The sequence below is a fragment of the Electrophorus electricus genome, chromosome 10 (assembly GCF_013358815.1).
Source record: "Electrophorus electricus isolate fEleEle1 chromosome 10, fEleEle1.pri, whole genome shotgun sequence".
NCBI lineage: Eukaryota > Metazoa > Chordata > Actinopteri > Gymnotiformes > Gymnotidae > Electrophorus > Electrophorus electricus.
Genome location: NC_049544.1, coordinates 13,765,702 through 13,781,102, shown reverse-complemented (window position 1 = coordinate 13,781,102; position 15,401 = coordinate 13,765,702). Strand labels below are relative to the sequence as shown.

Below are 15,401 nucleotides of genomic sequence, written 5' to 3'. Positions count from 1 at the left end.
AATCATTAAGGCTGATTGAAATGTTCATTATTTGAAGATCCTCACCTGGGCAGACAGCAATGTTGCAGAATTTGGTCTGTTTCTCTGGGCCCACACATGCATATCCCCCAAATTGTGGTGGCTTGCAAGTGCGTGTGCGGTCCCTATATCCACGGCCACAGGTGGAGGAACATAGACTCCATGGAGACCACTCATCCCACGCACCATGCACTGCAATCAGAGCAGCTAGGGTATGATTTATAGAGAGAAAGACACCCTTCCATACACAACTATCTGCTTAAATAAAAACACAAAGCACATACAAAGTCACTGCAGAGCACTTATGCCAAAACTCAAAGGTATGGCATTCTAACTGCCACATATGGTGGATTCAGAGGCCATGAATCGGAAGTGGTTTTAAATACGTGAGGCATGATTGCATGTGCATTGAGACGTATTCTGATTATTTCTTGCATGTGAGGCTCTCCAGTGGGTTGGTTTATATTTATATATACCACAGAGCTGTGAAGATTCAGATGCACCACACTTCTGTCAGAGAACTGGAAAGCATAAGAGACAGAGAGAGGAAGGGACTAGGAAAGGAATGCAGCATGGGTCCATGTCCTGCTCTACCTTTGATCATCTCTCCTTTGGGCTTCCAGAGGGGAGTAGCCACATGCTGGGACCCAGGGAGAGTGAGTCACTATTGGGCAGCAGGCAGTGGGTGGTCAGCTTGCAGTGAAGCTCAGGGGTCGGGACTGAGGAGGAGCAGGAAAGCTGGGAAGGCAGGGCCAAGGGTGGTCTCTGCTTACCTGGACACACGGCGGTGTTGTTGCAGGGCCTCTGCTCACGTAGCGGGCCGCTGCACTGTGTGCTGTATGAGACGGAGACGCAGAAGCGTGTGCGACTCTGCCAGCCCTCGCCACACGTGGCCGAACACACGCTCCATGGAGACCACTCCTCACCTGATGGAGAGTCTATTGACGGAGTCAGAGGGAAGGGGCATGGTGGAGCAAGCAGGGTTTGGAAGGGGTGGGCAGGAAAAAGTCCAAAACTATTTAGCATGCAGGAAGAGCTTTCTGTGCTAACAGGGAGGAGCGTCAACACTCTCAGGCCTGGTTCCATATCATATAGAACATCAGGTTTCTATTCAAGATAGGCAAATGGTGAATTAACTTGGCTATCCAGTAGAACAGTGAGACAGCTGTGGCTTTTAGCCAGGATGAAAAGCAGGCCTGACAGAGTCTACTTGGAGAAGCAAGAAAATCAAAGTAATCACATGCAAAAGAGTAAACAGTCTTGACTGTTCAATAAAGCAGCCCCAGACTGTTATCTCCATGTCCAATAAGCACAGATGGATTGTAAGAGTGTAGAGCAGAAATAGGGGCTTTCATGGGAATTCAGTAGGAAATGTTGGACTGTCATGACCATCCAGTTTGAAGAACTGGGGTGTCACGGCTGTCCAACAGGAAGAGATGGGCTGTCAGAAAACTAGCAAGAAAGCAACTCTTGGAAAGGGAATAATCCAGTTTCTAAATGAAGTCTCCTGAATGGTCATCGGGATTTGAAGTGAGTTAAATTAATAAATAAAATAAATAAATAAATAAACTTCTGCTTCAACCATTTCATATCAAAATCTCAGTATTTTTAAAATTATCACCACATCATCATAGCATAATGCATTTATGATGAATTTAAAGTTTGTTGCTGTCATGCACCCATTCTGTCTGACATGGTTATAAAGAAAGAAAAAAAAGAAACAAAATCTTAGTATTTAATTTATTTAATACATAAATCTGTGTATTTAAGTGCATTTAATACACAAAAGACCATTTGGAACACATGAAGACACTTCCAACGGAATTACCACCAATGTGACAGAAACTCCAAATTTTATAATCTATATTTTCTAATAATGTGAAGACCAAGGAGAACATTGTAAGGTATGCATGTTTTCTGTTGGCTTCTTAGTTTTGGAGTAGGACTGTTGGCTTAACAGCCTCTCAAATTACCTACAATATTCATATGTGTTGAGGCGTGAAGTCCATGATTCATACACAAACTGACATCCCACTGTGAATGATGCCAAGACACATCACATCACAGGACACACACATCCCACTCACATTCACAAAACATTACAGGATGAAGCCATAGCCACATGCACTTCCAATCTACACCCCTGTGTGTGTGTGTGTGTGTGTGTGTGTGTGTGTGTGTGTGTGTGTGTGTGTGTGTGTGTGTGTGTGTGTGTGTGTGTGTGTGTGTGTGTATGTGTGTGTAAGTGTGCATGTGGGTGTGTGTGGGTGTGTGTCTTTGTCCAATACAGTTGCATGTCCAGTGATTGTAGGTATGAGTAGTGCAAGTAGTGCAAGTATGTGTGTGTGTGAGCCCAAGCTGTACAGGAGGCTGATGCCTATGTTCTTACCTGTCTGAGAAGACTGCTGTCCACTAGGTTCCTTGTCCACGTCCTCTCGTTTGCGGCTATCCACCGATCGCAGCGATTGGCTGCGTGAGCCATGCCGGCCTTTGCCTGCAGGATGCGGCGGGGTTAGCGAATAGACTGAACGTTCTACTGAAGAGAGCTGTGAGTGAGCTGGGCTCTTCAGCATCAGCCATGCTTGGGGTTTTGAGACTCAGAAGGACACGGAGATGCTAACTGGTTCATGAAGAGATGCTACAGGGATGATAACTGGGACATGAACTGTATCCATTCTAAAAAATATATTGCATTATATAGCTATCAGAGCATTTGCTCTTCACCATTGTTCTCTCTGTCTAACTCTCCTTCTGTGAGTGTGTGTGTGTTCGTGTGTATTTATGTGATTAGCAGAGTGTACAGTCATAATCTGAGAAGGACCTGATTCAAAGGCACAGTGGTGTATAGGAAGGCTAGGGGAAGGGGGTCAAATGAGGTGAGCAATGGATGTCAGATCATGCAGAACAGTCATAAATGAAGATCTGCACCATGGAGATGTCCATCAATCCATAGCCTTACATTCACAATGAAGTGTGGATCTTAGCACTAGAGCCACATTCATAGTGACTCACCCATATTCTCCTTACCAAGTTTGGTGTCCTCCATCCCATTATATTTCAAAATGTTTAAAACCTTTCCTTTAAAGGAGTACTGGCTGTAGCCTACAAGTTAAATGAGAGGGACACAGAGAAACTCCTGCTATCATTCTATCTCAGCTTCCAGCAGGCAAAAACCCTTTATTTTAATATGAAGTATGAAGGAGACAAGGGATGAGGCATGTCAGAAAGTATGAGAGAGATAAATGAAAACAAGAGAAATGGAGAGACAGAGAAATGGAGGTAAAAAGAAAAAACAAAGAAAAACAAACAATCATCTGTAATCACTCCAGCACACACACATGCACACACACACACACACACACACACACACACACACACACACACACGCGTGCGCGCGCACGCACACGCAGCAGAGCTCACCGATGCAGGTTTGGGAATTGCAGGGTCGGCCCTCCTCCAGTACCCCGTCACACAGGTAGGCCTCCTCTGGAGGAGACTGACACATGCGCGTACGGGTCTGAACCCCACCCCCACACTCACTGCTGCATGCAGCCCAGTTTCCCCAGCTACTCCAGCCTCCTGTGATAAAACCCACACACACACACACACACACACACACACACACACACACTACACTTAGCAGCTTATTAAGGTCTTTGCATAGCAATCATTAATTTTTCTTTTTTTCTTTTTCTAATTTACATGAATGAAATCACACTGTGATTTAAACATCCCTGTTTAGTAATGATGTTTCCCATTTTGTGAGCCATTATGATAGCATAAGGATGTGAGAATGGACCCATAAATACCAGCAGAATGTGACTCTCTGTGTCCTCCACCCTCATGAATGTTTAATAGCAGACACTGCCGCCTGTCTGCTCCCATAGGCCCCGACAAATATGTATTAATCTGCATGAATAGAACATGAAGCTGGCCCATGTCCAGGCATGGACATTTTTAATTACACACAAATCAATTGTGTGGGAGGATGGGGGCTGATTTTCTAATACACCTTCATTGTCCATAAAGAGAAAGCAAAGAGACAGAGACAGAAAGAGAGAAAGAGAAAGAAATAGAGAGAATGTGTGTGTGATAATGTGTGTAAAGTTTAGATTTACAGATCAGTTATTGAAAGTAACCATGCTAAACTGTTATTAAGAGATTCTTGAAATGAATATGAAAGATACGCACTAAGAACTGATGCTTATCTAGGTCCAGTCTTGCAAAAACAGGGAAATATTTATAGCATCTCATCTAATAAAGAAAGTGATACTCACTTGACTATGTTCTGCAGATGCTCTTTATGCTATGATGCTTTGGGAAAACTGGCCTCTGGCTGTTAAACATGCATTGACAAGCAGCATCAATATCTATTTGTTTGCACAGGAGGAGTGATTAAAGGCATGCTGTTTACTCATGATGCTCAAATTGCGTTCGCTGCAGGCAAATTCACCTGCCACACCCTATAATTGATCCCAATCTATAAAGTGACCCAGCCTTGAATGCACAACAAAACATCTAATCCATACAGCCAGTGACAATTACAAGCAAAAATGAACCCAGACAACTCCCAGCTGCTGCCTTGATTAGCACCATCCATGAGCCACACCCAAAGTCTGACAGTTCCATTAACCAATGGCCTAGAGAATAAGCAGTAAGATTGGCCAATCACATGTGGATTAGAGAGCACATTCTTAAGGCTGTCACATCGCCACAGGGAGCTCTAATGAAGTAAAAGTGAAATAACCTTCAGCTTCTCTCCTAAGTGATTTCAGACTTATTTAAAACAAATAGGCTTTATGAATAGAATAAGAGAGAGCCAGCGAATATAGCAGGGACGAGGAGGGGAAGGCCTTCTGTCAAATGAAAGCTCTTGGGAGAAAAGGGAGAGAAAAAATCCATTTGGAGATAAGATTCTCTCCTCGCGTGAAAAACGGCCAGTGAGTATGAACTTTTTTCTGACTTAGTAATCAGAAGGAAGAAGAATGAAACATTTTCTTTCACTGCAAGGACACTTTATAATACTTTCAATAATTCACTGTGTGTCATTTGTGCTGTAGTAACTCTTGCAAATTAAGGCTATGTGGAATGGATATTTCATCATCTTTAAAAACTTATGTTCTGCCCCATTGTTCCTCTCTAATGTCAACCTTCCCTCTTTCTTTTCTCAAGCATTTTCATTGTATGTTGTGAGAAGTGTGGGCCATTCTGCTCATGGTTTTCATGTGCCTGTGCAAGTGTGTGCATGTGTGTCCATCCTGCTGAGAGTTACCTCCTTGTCAAAGTCACCTCTGCTTCCCGTATGGCGTCTGGCAGAGTATGCCTGAATACTCCGGCTAAAGCTCAGCTTACGGACTGCACTGGCTCCATCCTCACTCATACCCTCCCCAAGTGCATGTGCCTGCCTGGCCCCCTCCACCCCCCTGCGCCCAGCACACTTCAGCAGAGTGCTGTTCACCAGCCAACCCCTGCCTTCGCTGCAGCATGTGATGACAACTAATTTTTTCCGGGTGTGTCTATGCAAATGCCTGTGTGTGCACAGTGTGGGTAGAGTGGGGGGTGTGAGACAAGGAGTGGGAGTCGCTCCATCACACGGCTAGTGCTGACACCAAGAGGACAGTAGGAGTCTACTGCACACATGCTGTTGCCAAGGAAAGAGACACCATGCACACAAGGAGAGGAGAAGGGTGTAGAAGGTGGTTAAGTGAGAGCAAGAAATGAGGGGAAAGGAAAAGGGAGAATGAATTATAATGGGAAGCAATAGACAAAATAAAATGAATACATCAAACACAATCTATTGCAACCATGCCAGCATACGTCTATGTGAAATTCCTTCAAGAGCTTTTTCCTATTTTGCAACAAAAAAAATAACAAACAAAATCAATTCTTTTCTTCTTTTTTTTTTTTTTAAATCTCTCATTGGAAGTATCTAAACTACACTGCATTTCACTTTAAGACCTAAGCGCTTGCGCTCTCTCTCTCTCTCAGACTCCATTGGCAAAATCTCAGCACTCTAATCCACTGTTTTCCCTGTGTGTGTGCCCACAGTCTCTATCCTGCTCAGGATAAATATTTGAACAGCTGCACTCACACAATCGCATGCCATCGATTAATCTCCCTCCAGGGGCAGGAACCACGGCTCGGGTCTGTTCTCCTTGCTCCCTGGCCTCTCTTCGCCCTCTCCTTGCCCTCTGCCTCCCTCTGCAGCTTCCTTAAACACTGCAGGCCCGCTGTAGACTGCCTGCTCATTTTAAAGGCAGGCCAGTCCGAGCGCTTCCCTCAACTCTTTGGTTTGTTCAACTGCCATGTCAGATCATGCAAGTCTATTTCTTAGCTTGCAGGCAAACATATAAATCAAAATGCATGTGCTTTTAGTGAGTTTACTCCTGGGCTGTAGACTTCAGTGTGTCCTGTGTGCTATGGCTTGGATTTAGTTTACAATACTATAATATAAATACAAAGATGTATGAATACTTTCCCCTAAAAGTAATCAATATTTTCCGCTTTGAAGATCTTTGTAGAAATATATTATCAAACTCATCAATGGAGTTCATGAATGAGTTGCTTTTAAAAATATTCTGCCTCACTTTTTATTACAAAATTTGTGGCAAACAGATAAAAAGTAAAATGGCAATAAAAAGCAGGTGTTTGGTGAAGCATTCTTTGGTTGCAGGTGTGGGTCAGGCAAGTCGACATTTCAATTTCGAAGATGGATGCCTCTCTTCGGCAGGAATGAAAAGGAAAAATCAGCTGAAATCAAAAGCACCTTCACTAAAGGGATCAGGCAGGGCTACTCCATTCCATGCTCCAGAGATGAGTAGCAAAATAACAGTTTTGTTTTTTTCTCCACACATTTCAATCTTCAGCAGAGAAATATTTGCTGATAAATACACCTTAAACACTCTCTAATGGATCCTCTTTAGCTAACCTAGACCACTATGTATTTTTGTGCCAGGAGTTGCTTGGATGACAAATCTAATGACTGCTGAGATTAGCATTTCAGTGCTGCCTGGTTTCCTGCCTGAGTTCTTATTGTTAATTGACACAGCAGAGGATCTAAATGCCATATTGTGCTTTTTAGTGACAAGTAAGGGGACTGCAAGAAACTTTAATGACCATTAATAATAAACAGGTTTTAAAGGTAATACCCTGCTGCTACTACTACTACTAATAATAATTAATACTCATTATAATTAATAAGAATAATCATCATCATTGTCACGTCATGGTAAAAAAACAACAACCCCCCCTCTCCAAATTGCATCTACAGCAAATACTTAGTTGTGGCATGTTCAAGATCAATATTTTTAGACACTTATAAATTGCAATCATAAACAATTCATACATTAGGGTGAAAAATAAGTATGTAGAACTATAAAAACACCTAATTATTAATCCACTTCAATATTGTCACAAAAATATAAACTGTACCCCATGAAAGAATTTCTCTTGAAAGAACCATGTAATATCAAGACCACAAATGCACTTAAAGTGAAGATGTACTACCACAAAATGATACAGAAAATAGGGTTGGTGGCAAAACACTTCCCTATGTTGCTATACACGCCATAAAAATACTGTGCATACATATCTGCAAATTGGTAATCAGTTATTCAGTAGGTAGCCATGATTTCCTGGTGCTTTCCTTATGACCTGAACGGTCAAGCTGATCCCTCTAGAACCAGTCCACCACTAATATTTGGTCTGAGTCACACCTTCTTCTGTTGTTATTTGTTATGCATGCTGTGCACAACCAATCAGACTTGCTCCATTTAATTCCATACTAAAACTGTACCTAATCCAGACATCATTGTGGAAGCCATAATGGCTTGAATCCAAATGACTTCATATGCACCTGAAGGGAGACTGAGCTGAGAGTCCAAATGTGTATGCTGTACGCATGTGTGTGTGTGTGTGTGTGTGTGTGTTTGTGTGTGTGTGTGTGTGTGTGTGTGTGTGTGTGTGTGTGTGTGTGTGTGTAAGGTGGAGAGAGACACAATCACATGGTCACACAGTCAGAGAAAATAAACAAAAAGGACAAGAAAACCTGATACAATGTCACTTGTGTGGTAAGGTTGACCAAATTTTATAGATTTCAATGTCTATATCCTCTATGATACCTGTAAAAATAGTGTTCCTATGGAAACCACTGGGGCTCTGTTTGTATGTTTCAGAGATATGATAGTTGCAACACTCCTATATGCCAATTTGCATAGCGTTTCTGGTGTTAACAAACAAATATCCCTGACCCACCCTGTATTGACCCCTCTGTCTTTCACACTGTCTCTTTTGCTGTCTCTCTCTCTTGTTCTTAGGGCTCTGAGCAGTGTGTGTGTGTGTGTGTGTGTGTTTGTGTGTGTGTGTGTGTGTGTGTGTGTGTGTGTGTGTGTGTGTGTGCAAAACATGACTTTCCTCTAGACTGCGGTAAGAGCTGTGACTCATGCCGAGGTCACACACCCATGCTAGGTGCCCTGAGAGCTCTGCCATCTTTCCCAACTTCACATACACATGTAACACAGACACACAGACATATACACATGTGCACAGAAAATATATACAACTGCATACCACACACACACACACACACACACACTAGAATAAAGAAATGTACACACATACACAATCACACAGCAAGCTTTTACTGCAGGACAATCTGGGAGAAGGGAGGGGGCATGTGTCCAGTAATGAGCTGCTCTCTAGGGCCAGTTTAGTAGAGTTCAGCCAGGCTTAAGTGCTGCTGCAGTAGCATGCGTGTGTGTGTGTGTGTGTGTGTGTTTCTTTGTATTTGTTTCTTTTTGTGTGTGTGTATGTGTGTGCAGCAGGCTCCTCTGACTGGGCTCGCTTTTCTGACTGTTATTCCGCAGGAGAAGAGAGCACTTTTACTGTGGCTTGATTTATCCACTGGCAGATACTGACAATTTGTCAACATTCATCTATCGATGGGAAGTGAGGACATGCTATTGCAGCAGGACTTTATTCTGCCTTTTAATCAGGGGTGAGACCAAGCCTTGTGAACTAGTGCACCCTTGTCTTCCAGCCTCTTTGCTGAGCTCTAAAGATTCAGCTTCTTCCCCGCTTTTCCCAAAAACCGAGGTTTTTATGCTGCACCACATCACCAAGTATTTTATTTTCTTCAGAATCAGGCTGAGGTCACAGTCATGCACTGCTAAGAGTCCACGGGCTATTTTTCACAAGTCATGATGTAAATAAGAAAACAAATGGCAGAAAATGGCTGGGTAGATAAGGCACAGCCCACAGGGAGGTTTTGAGATGCTTCAAAGCACCACTAGTAGACCCTGCCATTAACACAAGGAGGCCGTTTTGAATGCAGTGATGACCTGTATACTATTGTAATACTGGGATTCTAGGTAGGATGCAAAGGCGAGCCATACAGTGACGTTTATTTACACACAACATATGAAAATGTGGCACACAGACTAACGTTAGACAATTAGACGAGCCCTTAAATACATGTGTAGGAAAGGGTGTGATACACGGGGAGGGCGTGGCCATACAAACGAACACACCCACACACACACTGAGATGTCTGGGAGGATGGACCATACCGTGACAACTATAAGGTTTTGCTTATAATGACTTAGTGTTGATAATGCAGTAATGAATACGTGTACAGAAACTAACACATAGAATGTACGTGACATGACGCTACTTTCATGACAATGTCCTGTGGAAGAGCTTGTGAATTTGAGAATTTAACGAGAAACTTGAAATGATGGTGTGAAACCATATGAAAGAACAAAAGAGACAGAGAGAGCAAGAGAGAAAGAGGAAGAGAGCCATAAACAGTGATGAGCTACTAATCAGGGAGAGAAATCATCATCCATTTCCTCAAGCAAGCATTTAAGCACAGATCTACCAGCTTATTATCCTCCAACCACAGATGAATATGAGCTCCTACAGTAAGAGGAACATCTGAAGGAGTTAAATCTCTGTTTTCCTTGTCCAATGATTATTTATGGATGAAAATTAATAGCTTCCTTGATAATACACACAGAACGCACAGACATGAACACTCTCAGTCCCTCACACACATGCAATACACACATAGTAGACCTGTGGCTTTGATTATCAGATGTAAAGAAGCAGCAGTAAAATCACTTAATTAAAACATGAATTTTTAATCAGCCCTGGGGTTTGGAGAAAGTCCAATGAGATAGCAAGTTAATACAGAGGCATCTTCTTTCAGAATACTGTCCTGCTCTGAGTGATAGAAGGGGGAGAAGCTCTCCATTAAGCAGAGATAAGCGCTGGACTCATTCCTTTTTGAGGAGGCGGCGGCGTGCTGTCCAAGCTTTGCACTGATGGAGCCCACAGAGTGCCCCCGTTGGCTGAACACGTACACAACGTACACCTCCAGACTGAGTGATGCCCTCTTAACCATTTTGTGCCACCTACACTGAAATGGCTCAATGTGTATGTGCATGCATGCACAAATTTGTGTGTGTGTGTGTGTGTGTGTGCGTGTGTATGTGTGTGCATTTGTTTGTGTGTGTGTAGGTGCAATGCTAAAGCTTCAGCTCTTTAGGGACAGTTATTTTAAATCCTTTCAAACCCAAGGCTCAGCCATATAGACCCAAGCCAAGTTCACCCTGCCCCACAAACACATCAGCACCACATAATCCCTCATCCTTTACAAAGACTTCTGAACAGAATACAGATGAAAAGACCTATCATCACTTCCCATTTCATTCTTCCAGCTTCACCCTCCACCCCACAAACCCATGTTTCCCCTATACAGCCTCTCAAACATAAGCAACAATCTGTCTCTGCTATGAACTGATGAGTGCAGAAGGAGTTTACTCGTCATCCCGATGCCTCTCCTCTGAGCAGTAGGTCACACTCATGCGATGCACACACTTTTTCCATTGTAAAAACCATAGCACTCCCTTACTCCTTTCAGCTTCTGCTCCTTCTTCAACTAAGCAAACCTGCTGCACATAAGGGCCAAGGGGTTGCACTTTCCTGACATACAGGATTCGCCTGTCATCACCCAGGCTCTTGCAGCCCCTCATTACGAAAAACCCTTATGGCTTTCCACCCATAGTCACAATTAATCAATGTATTATTTCATTGTCTCTTTCTTTTATGCTCTTTCTCCATCTCTCTCTCTGACTCCATCCATCCATCCATCTATCCATCCATCCTAGATCATTCAACTTACTTATCTTATTTCACACACAATAATATAATAAAAGCTTAGTTAAAAGGTTTGACCCATTAAGCTCTTCATTTTTGAACAGTATACATAAATAGAGAGATAAGATGACATGAGAAGGAAATAAAACATCTCCCCAGGAGGTCACAGAGGGCAGCTATCCTCCATGATCTTGATAGCAGCATAAACTAAAAGATTGGGTTTCCAGACCGTGTCCATTCTCTTAGGAGAAATCAGAGCATAGCGAAGGATTCAGTGACAAGCCCTGCCTTCCCATCTCTAAATCCCGCAGTGCAACCACATCCCCATCCCAGATCAGTCTAGAACGCTGTCTGCTTGGATCCTCCCACAGGTCCACCCGATATCCCCAGCGGAACCCATGCTAGGCAGCGCATGGCGCCAAGCAGCCAAGGTCACCCAGTCAGGACACATCAGCTGAAATCTAAAACCTCTCTATCACTCACTCTCACTCACTCCCTCTCTCCACCTCAGAGCACTTATCTGACTTCTGTCTTCCCCTTTAGTTGGACAATAGCTCATTTTATTTCTAAACAAAAGGGGCCACTTTCACAAGAATGAAAAACAATACTTGCGACTCAAAAGAAAAAAAAAATTGTCTTGTTTGGCATTCCGCATTCACAATAGTCTGTATCAAGAAAATACCTGTTTTGAACTCGACACAGTATATGTATTTTATATTATTCATAATAGACCTGTGCATGTGAAATGTGATTAAATATCTTTTTAGTCAGTACCAAAGCCTTTTGTCTTAAAAACGTTTAGGTATTGCTAAGTGTGTAAATTCCTGCTCTTATACTTAAGAATTATATGTAAATATGATACATCTGATATATAAAAAATTGTTTTTACTTTTGTTCTTAGTAGTTGAACTCTGCTAATATGGTCTATGATGATGTCTTGTATAACATCTGTAACATCATAACATCTGTAACATTATGCATAACATTATATAACATTATCACCATAACTAACATAATGCATAACATTATCTCCAACACTGCAGTAATGGAAGACCAAAGCTCAAAGATGCTGGCCTTCTATTAGAAGACCACCTATTGACCAGATTGCTTATTATTCAACTCACTGGCACTTTCTTCAGCACTTAGTGGAAATCAAGGGGTGTGTATCTGACACTTCTGGTAATATATCCTTACAAAATCAAGACTGCATTAAAATGCATCTACATGGAAAAGAAACTGGTTTGCAATGTCATATCTCATTCAACTCCAGAGTATTAATAAATGAACCTACACACTGCCTTCTTTTGATAATGTCTTTCAAAGGGCACATGGAGGTGAGAAATACCTTAATGGCCACTGTGCCACACTAAAGAGGCACAATAGTCATTAAAAGCTGACAACTCACCATTGTTGTCTGTGTCAAATGTTGGCTCGTTCATGGTGGGAAGGCAGTTTTCCAGGAAGATTCCATCTCGGTAGCAGCCGCTCACCTCTTTATCAAGTGTAGGGGGGTCCCAGCACTGGCAGGGTGTCTGCATGATGCCACAAGGCCGGTTGGAGTTGCTGTAGGTTAGGCAGTCCTCCAACCACTGGCACAGCATTTGGCAGGCAGCCATGCTAGGGTTTCGCTTGCCCACCACTAAATACTCAACCTTAAACTCCTCGCTCCCCTCCCCATTGTCAGAGCCCACCCTGAGTGGCCCCTTCCGTATCTGTAAGAACTGTTTGCCTGCTTCCAAGAAGGCCATGTGGGTGGAGGGGTCACACAGCTTCACCACCTCGTCGAAGCTCTCCATACCCAGGTAGGTGCGGGTGGTCTCCAGGAAGGAGTCGTACTGGAAGGTGCGGTGTTGGTGGGGCATGCAGTCCTCCGAGGGCTTAGTGACTTTGATGAAGATGGTGTATCGTCTGGGGTCTGGGTTCTGAAGGGTCCAGGAACAGGGGGAACTGGGAAAGACAAAGGAGGAGAAAAAGAAGCCAAAAAAGCGGTTCTGGACAAGTGTGGAGCACGTGTCTGACTCTGGGCCAGAGGGGGCCGCACTGAGCCCAGCCATCCACAACAGCAACAGGAGAGGCACAAGCTGGACTGAAGATGTACAGGTCCTTATGATGCTGGATATCATGGTCATAAAGGCTATTCCAAAGGACTGAAGAGCAAGCTCTATTTCTCTATTTCTATTTCCAACTCCTTTTGGGTTTGAGGTCAACTGCCTCTTCCTAATGCTAACTGGAGCTCCTCTGAAGCGTGCTGGAGCCTGCTGAACGTAGTGCACCAGTTGAGAAAAGGTTTTGATTCATTGATCCAGATTGATGCCCATGACAATTCAGGCCCTCAGAAAGATCTGCAAGATCAGAGCACACAAGAGAAGTCACATGAGCCAAACAGGAAAACTGCAGTGAAATTACCACTTAGAAAAGACCAGACAAACCTGGCCTGAAACATGATCATTTCACTATGATACGGCCACAGGGTTATTGCAGAAAGTACAGATAGTAATTAAAAAAAAAAAGTGTAATGTGAAACACACTTCTGTATAGAGCAACAATGTCAGCATATTAGTTATTTATGAGAATTCTTTTTTCATACAGATCAGACACGTTTTCTCATATTTTATCTTAGTCTGACAATTTGTCCAATTAAAGGGCAATTAATTACAAAAATGTGAACACCTGCAGTCATTCATTATACCAGTGCATTTTCTGCTTGAAAAAATGATCAATAGCCTCCATTTTAGTGAATCATTAAGCTAAAAGCAAACATACTTGCTCTCCACGCCTCTGTACCATTGTTTCCATTGACAATTCAATATGATGTATGATGAGTAACAACAGAGTGAGGTAGGCAGATGTAATGGAGACCATACTAGCTGTGAGCATGCAGGGACAAGGGCCAGATATCCAAAGAGCCACTGTCTGCAAGCCAGCAAGCATGTGAGGAGCTATTGTCATCGAACACCACGTGGGTTTCCATTCCAGATTAATCAGCCTTATCTAAAAGCTTTACGTTCCCTCCCTACTCCCTCAGTGTGTGCAGAGCTGAGTGGAACAGAGATAGGCAGAGAGAAAAGAAGGAACTGCATTATGCAGCTTTGAACGCATTAAAGAAAAGGGCATTGTTGGAAAGGACAAAGAAGGATGAGAAGACTCACAGTTGAGTGATGTGTTCTTTGTTATTTGACTGTTTATCAATGAACATTTTAAATCATTTGACAAGTGGGATTCCTTGGTGGTCATCTATGGGATGTAATAAATTGAAATTATGAAAATATACTGAGTGTGAATACACACAAGAAAGCAATAATATTTTTGAATGCAGTGATGAAGCTAGGTCCCTACCCAGATAAGCAAGAAGCAGGTCTGGGAAGTTGAGCCCCAGGCCTCAGCCATGCAGTGCGTACCTCAGTCAACTATGAACACGGGGCAGGGCAAGCAGGCTCCTGGGAGCCCATGCCCATGTGCAGCGGAGGGGACACAGCATGGGCAGAAGCTTTGGGGGCCGCAGCTCCAGCGATGCTGAAGGTGCCTGAGCAGGAGCACTGCTTCTTGGCTTGCCTTGCTTCGTTAGTGGCTATGTCTCCCAGGGAGCTTTAATAGAGCGCAGAATGTAAAACACCTCAGTACCACTGGCACTAAAGCATGGCTTCCAGCACCTGTCCACATACACCCCCTCACACACAGTGCTGTGGCTCAGCCAAGTCCTGCCGGAGCTGAGCTCTGTGTGCTCACTGTGGAGGCTTGTGGGCAAATGAGTAGGTGAAGGAAGAAAACCACCTCATGCTTTACACACACAGTACAGTATAAGACATCCCTACACTAAAGCTGCAGATAGTCTTCTGAAGCTTGGACATGAGTTAGCAGAGACTGGAGCCACTGGCATCTGTAGGAAATGACAACCCCTAGCACCAGACATCTCTGTCAACATGAACATTTATGTGCATCTAATGGGATGACAGACTTACAGTAGTGTCCAAAGAGCCAGCCTGTGATCCCTTGTGGAAGCTGCAATCCCATCGTGGTCTGGTTGGGTTTTTGACACTATATGATGTTTGACTCATCACTGAGTGGAGTGTTTATGGATCAGGCGTGGCTCAGTAAGAGCAGCTATCCACTTCCTCTAAACCACTTCTTTATGCTTTGTGTCAAACTGTAAGAGTATGAAAAAGTTCTCAAAGCTCGAAGATTGATTAAGGGGTATAACATCAGGCTGAAAAAATGTAAAGTAATCT

At 43.2% G+C, this 15,401-nt stretch overlaps 1 protein-coding gene across 13 annotated transcripts in view; it reads right to left on the bottom strand.

The window, feature by feature from the left end:
• Nucleotides 1–15,401, bottom strand: part of adgrb1a (adhesion G protein-coupled receptor B1a) — a 64,282-nt gene that overhangs the window by 34,318 nt on the left and 14,563 nt on the right. For 5 of the 13 annotated variants that reach the window (XM_027001754.2, XM_027001746.2, XM_027001769.2 and 2 more), the window contains 5 exons: nt 12,581–13,517; nt 3,439–3,597; nt 2,408–2,512; nt 792–956; nt 46–225 (listed from right to left, as the gene is read on the bottom strand). In XM_027001754.2, the coding sequence (XP_026857555.2) occupies nt 46–225; nt 792–956; nt 2,408–2,512; nt 3,439–3,597; nt 12,581–13,304 (1,333 nt within the window). In that variant the 5' untranslated portion in view covers nt 13,305–13,517. Of the gene's footprint in view, nt 1–45; nt 226–791; nt 957–2,407; nt 2,513–3,438; nt 3,598–12,580; nt 13,518–13,938; nt 13,960–14,324; nt 14,347–14,573; nt 14,761–15,134; nt 15,320–15,401 lie in introns of those variants that run through there. The other 8 variants (XM_027001776.2, XM_027001785.2, XM_027001818.2 and 5 more) reach the window with 6 other exon arrangements.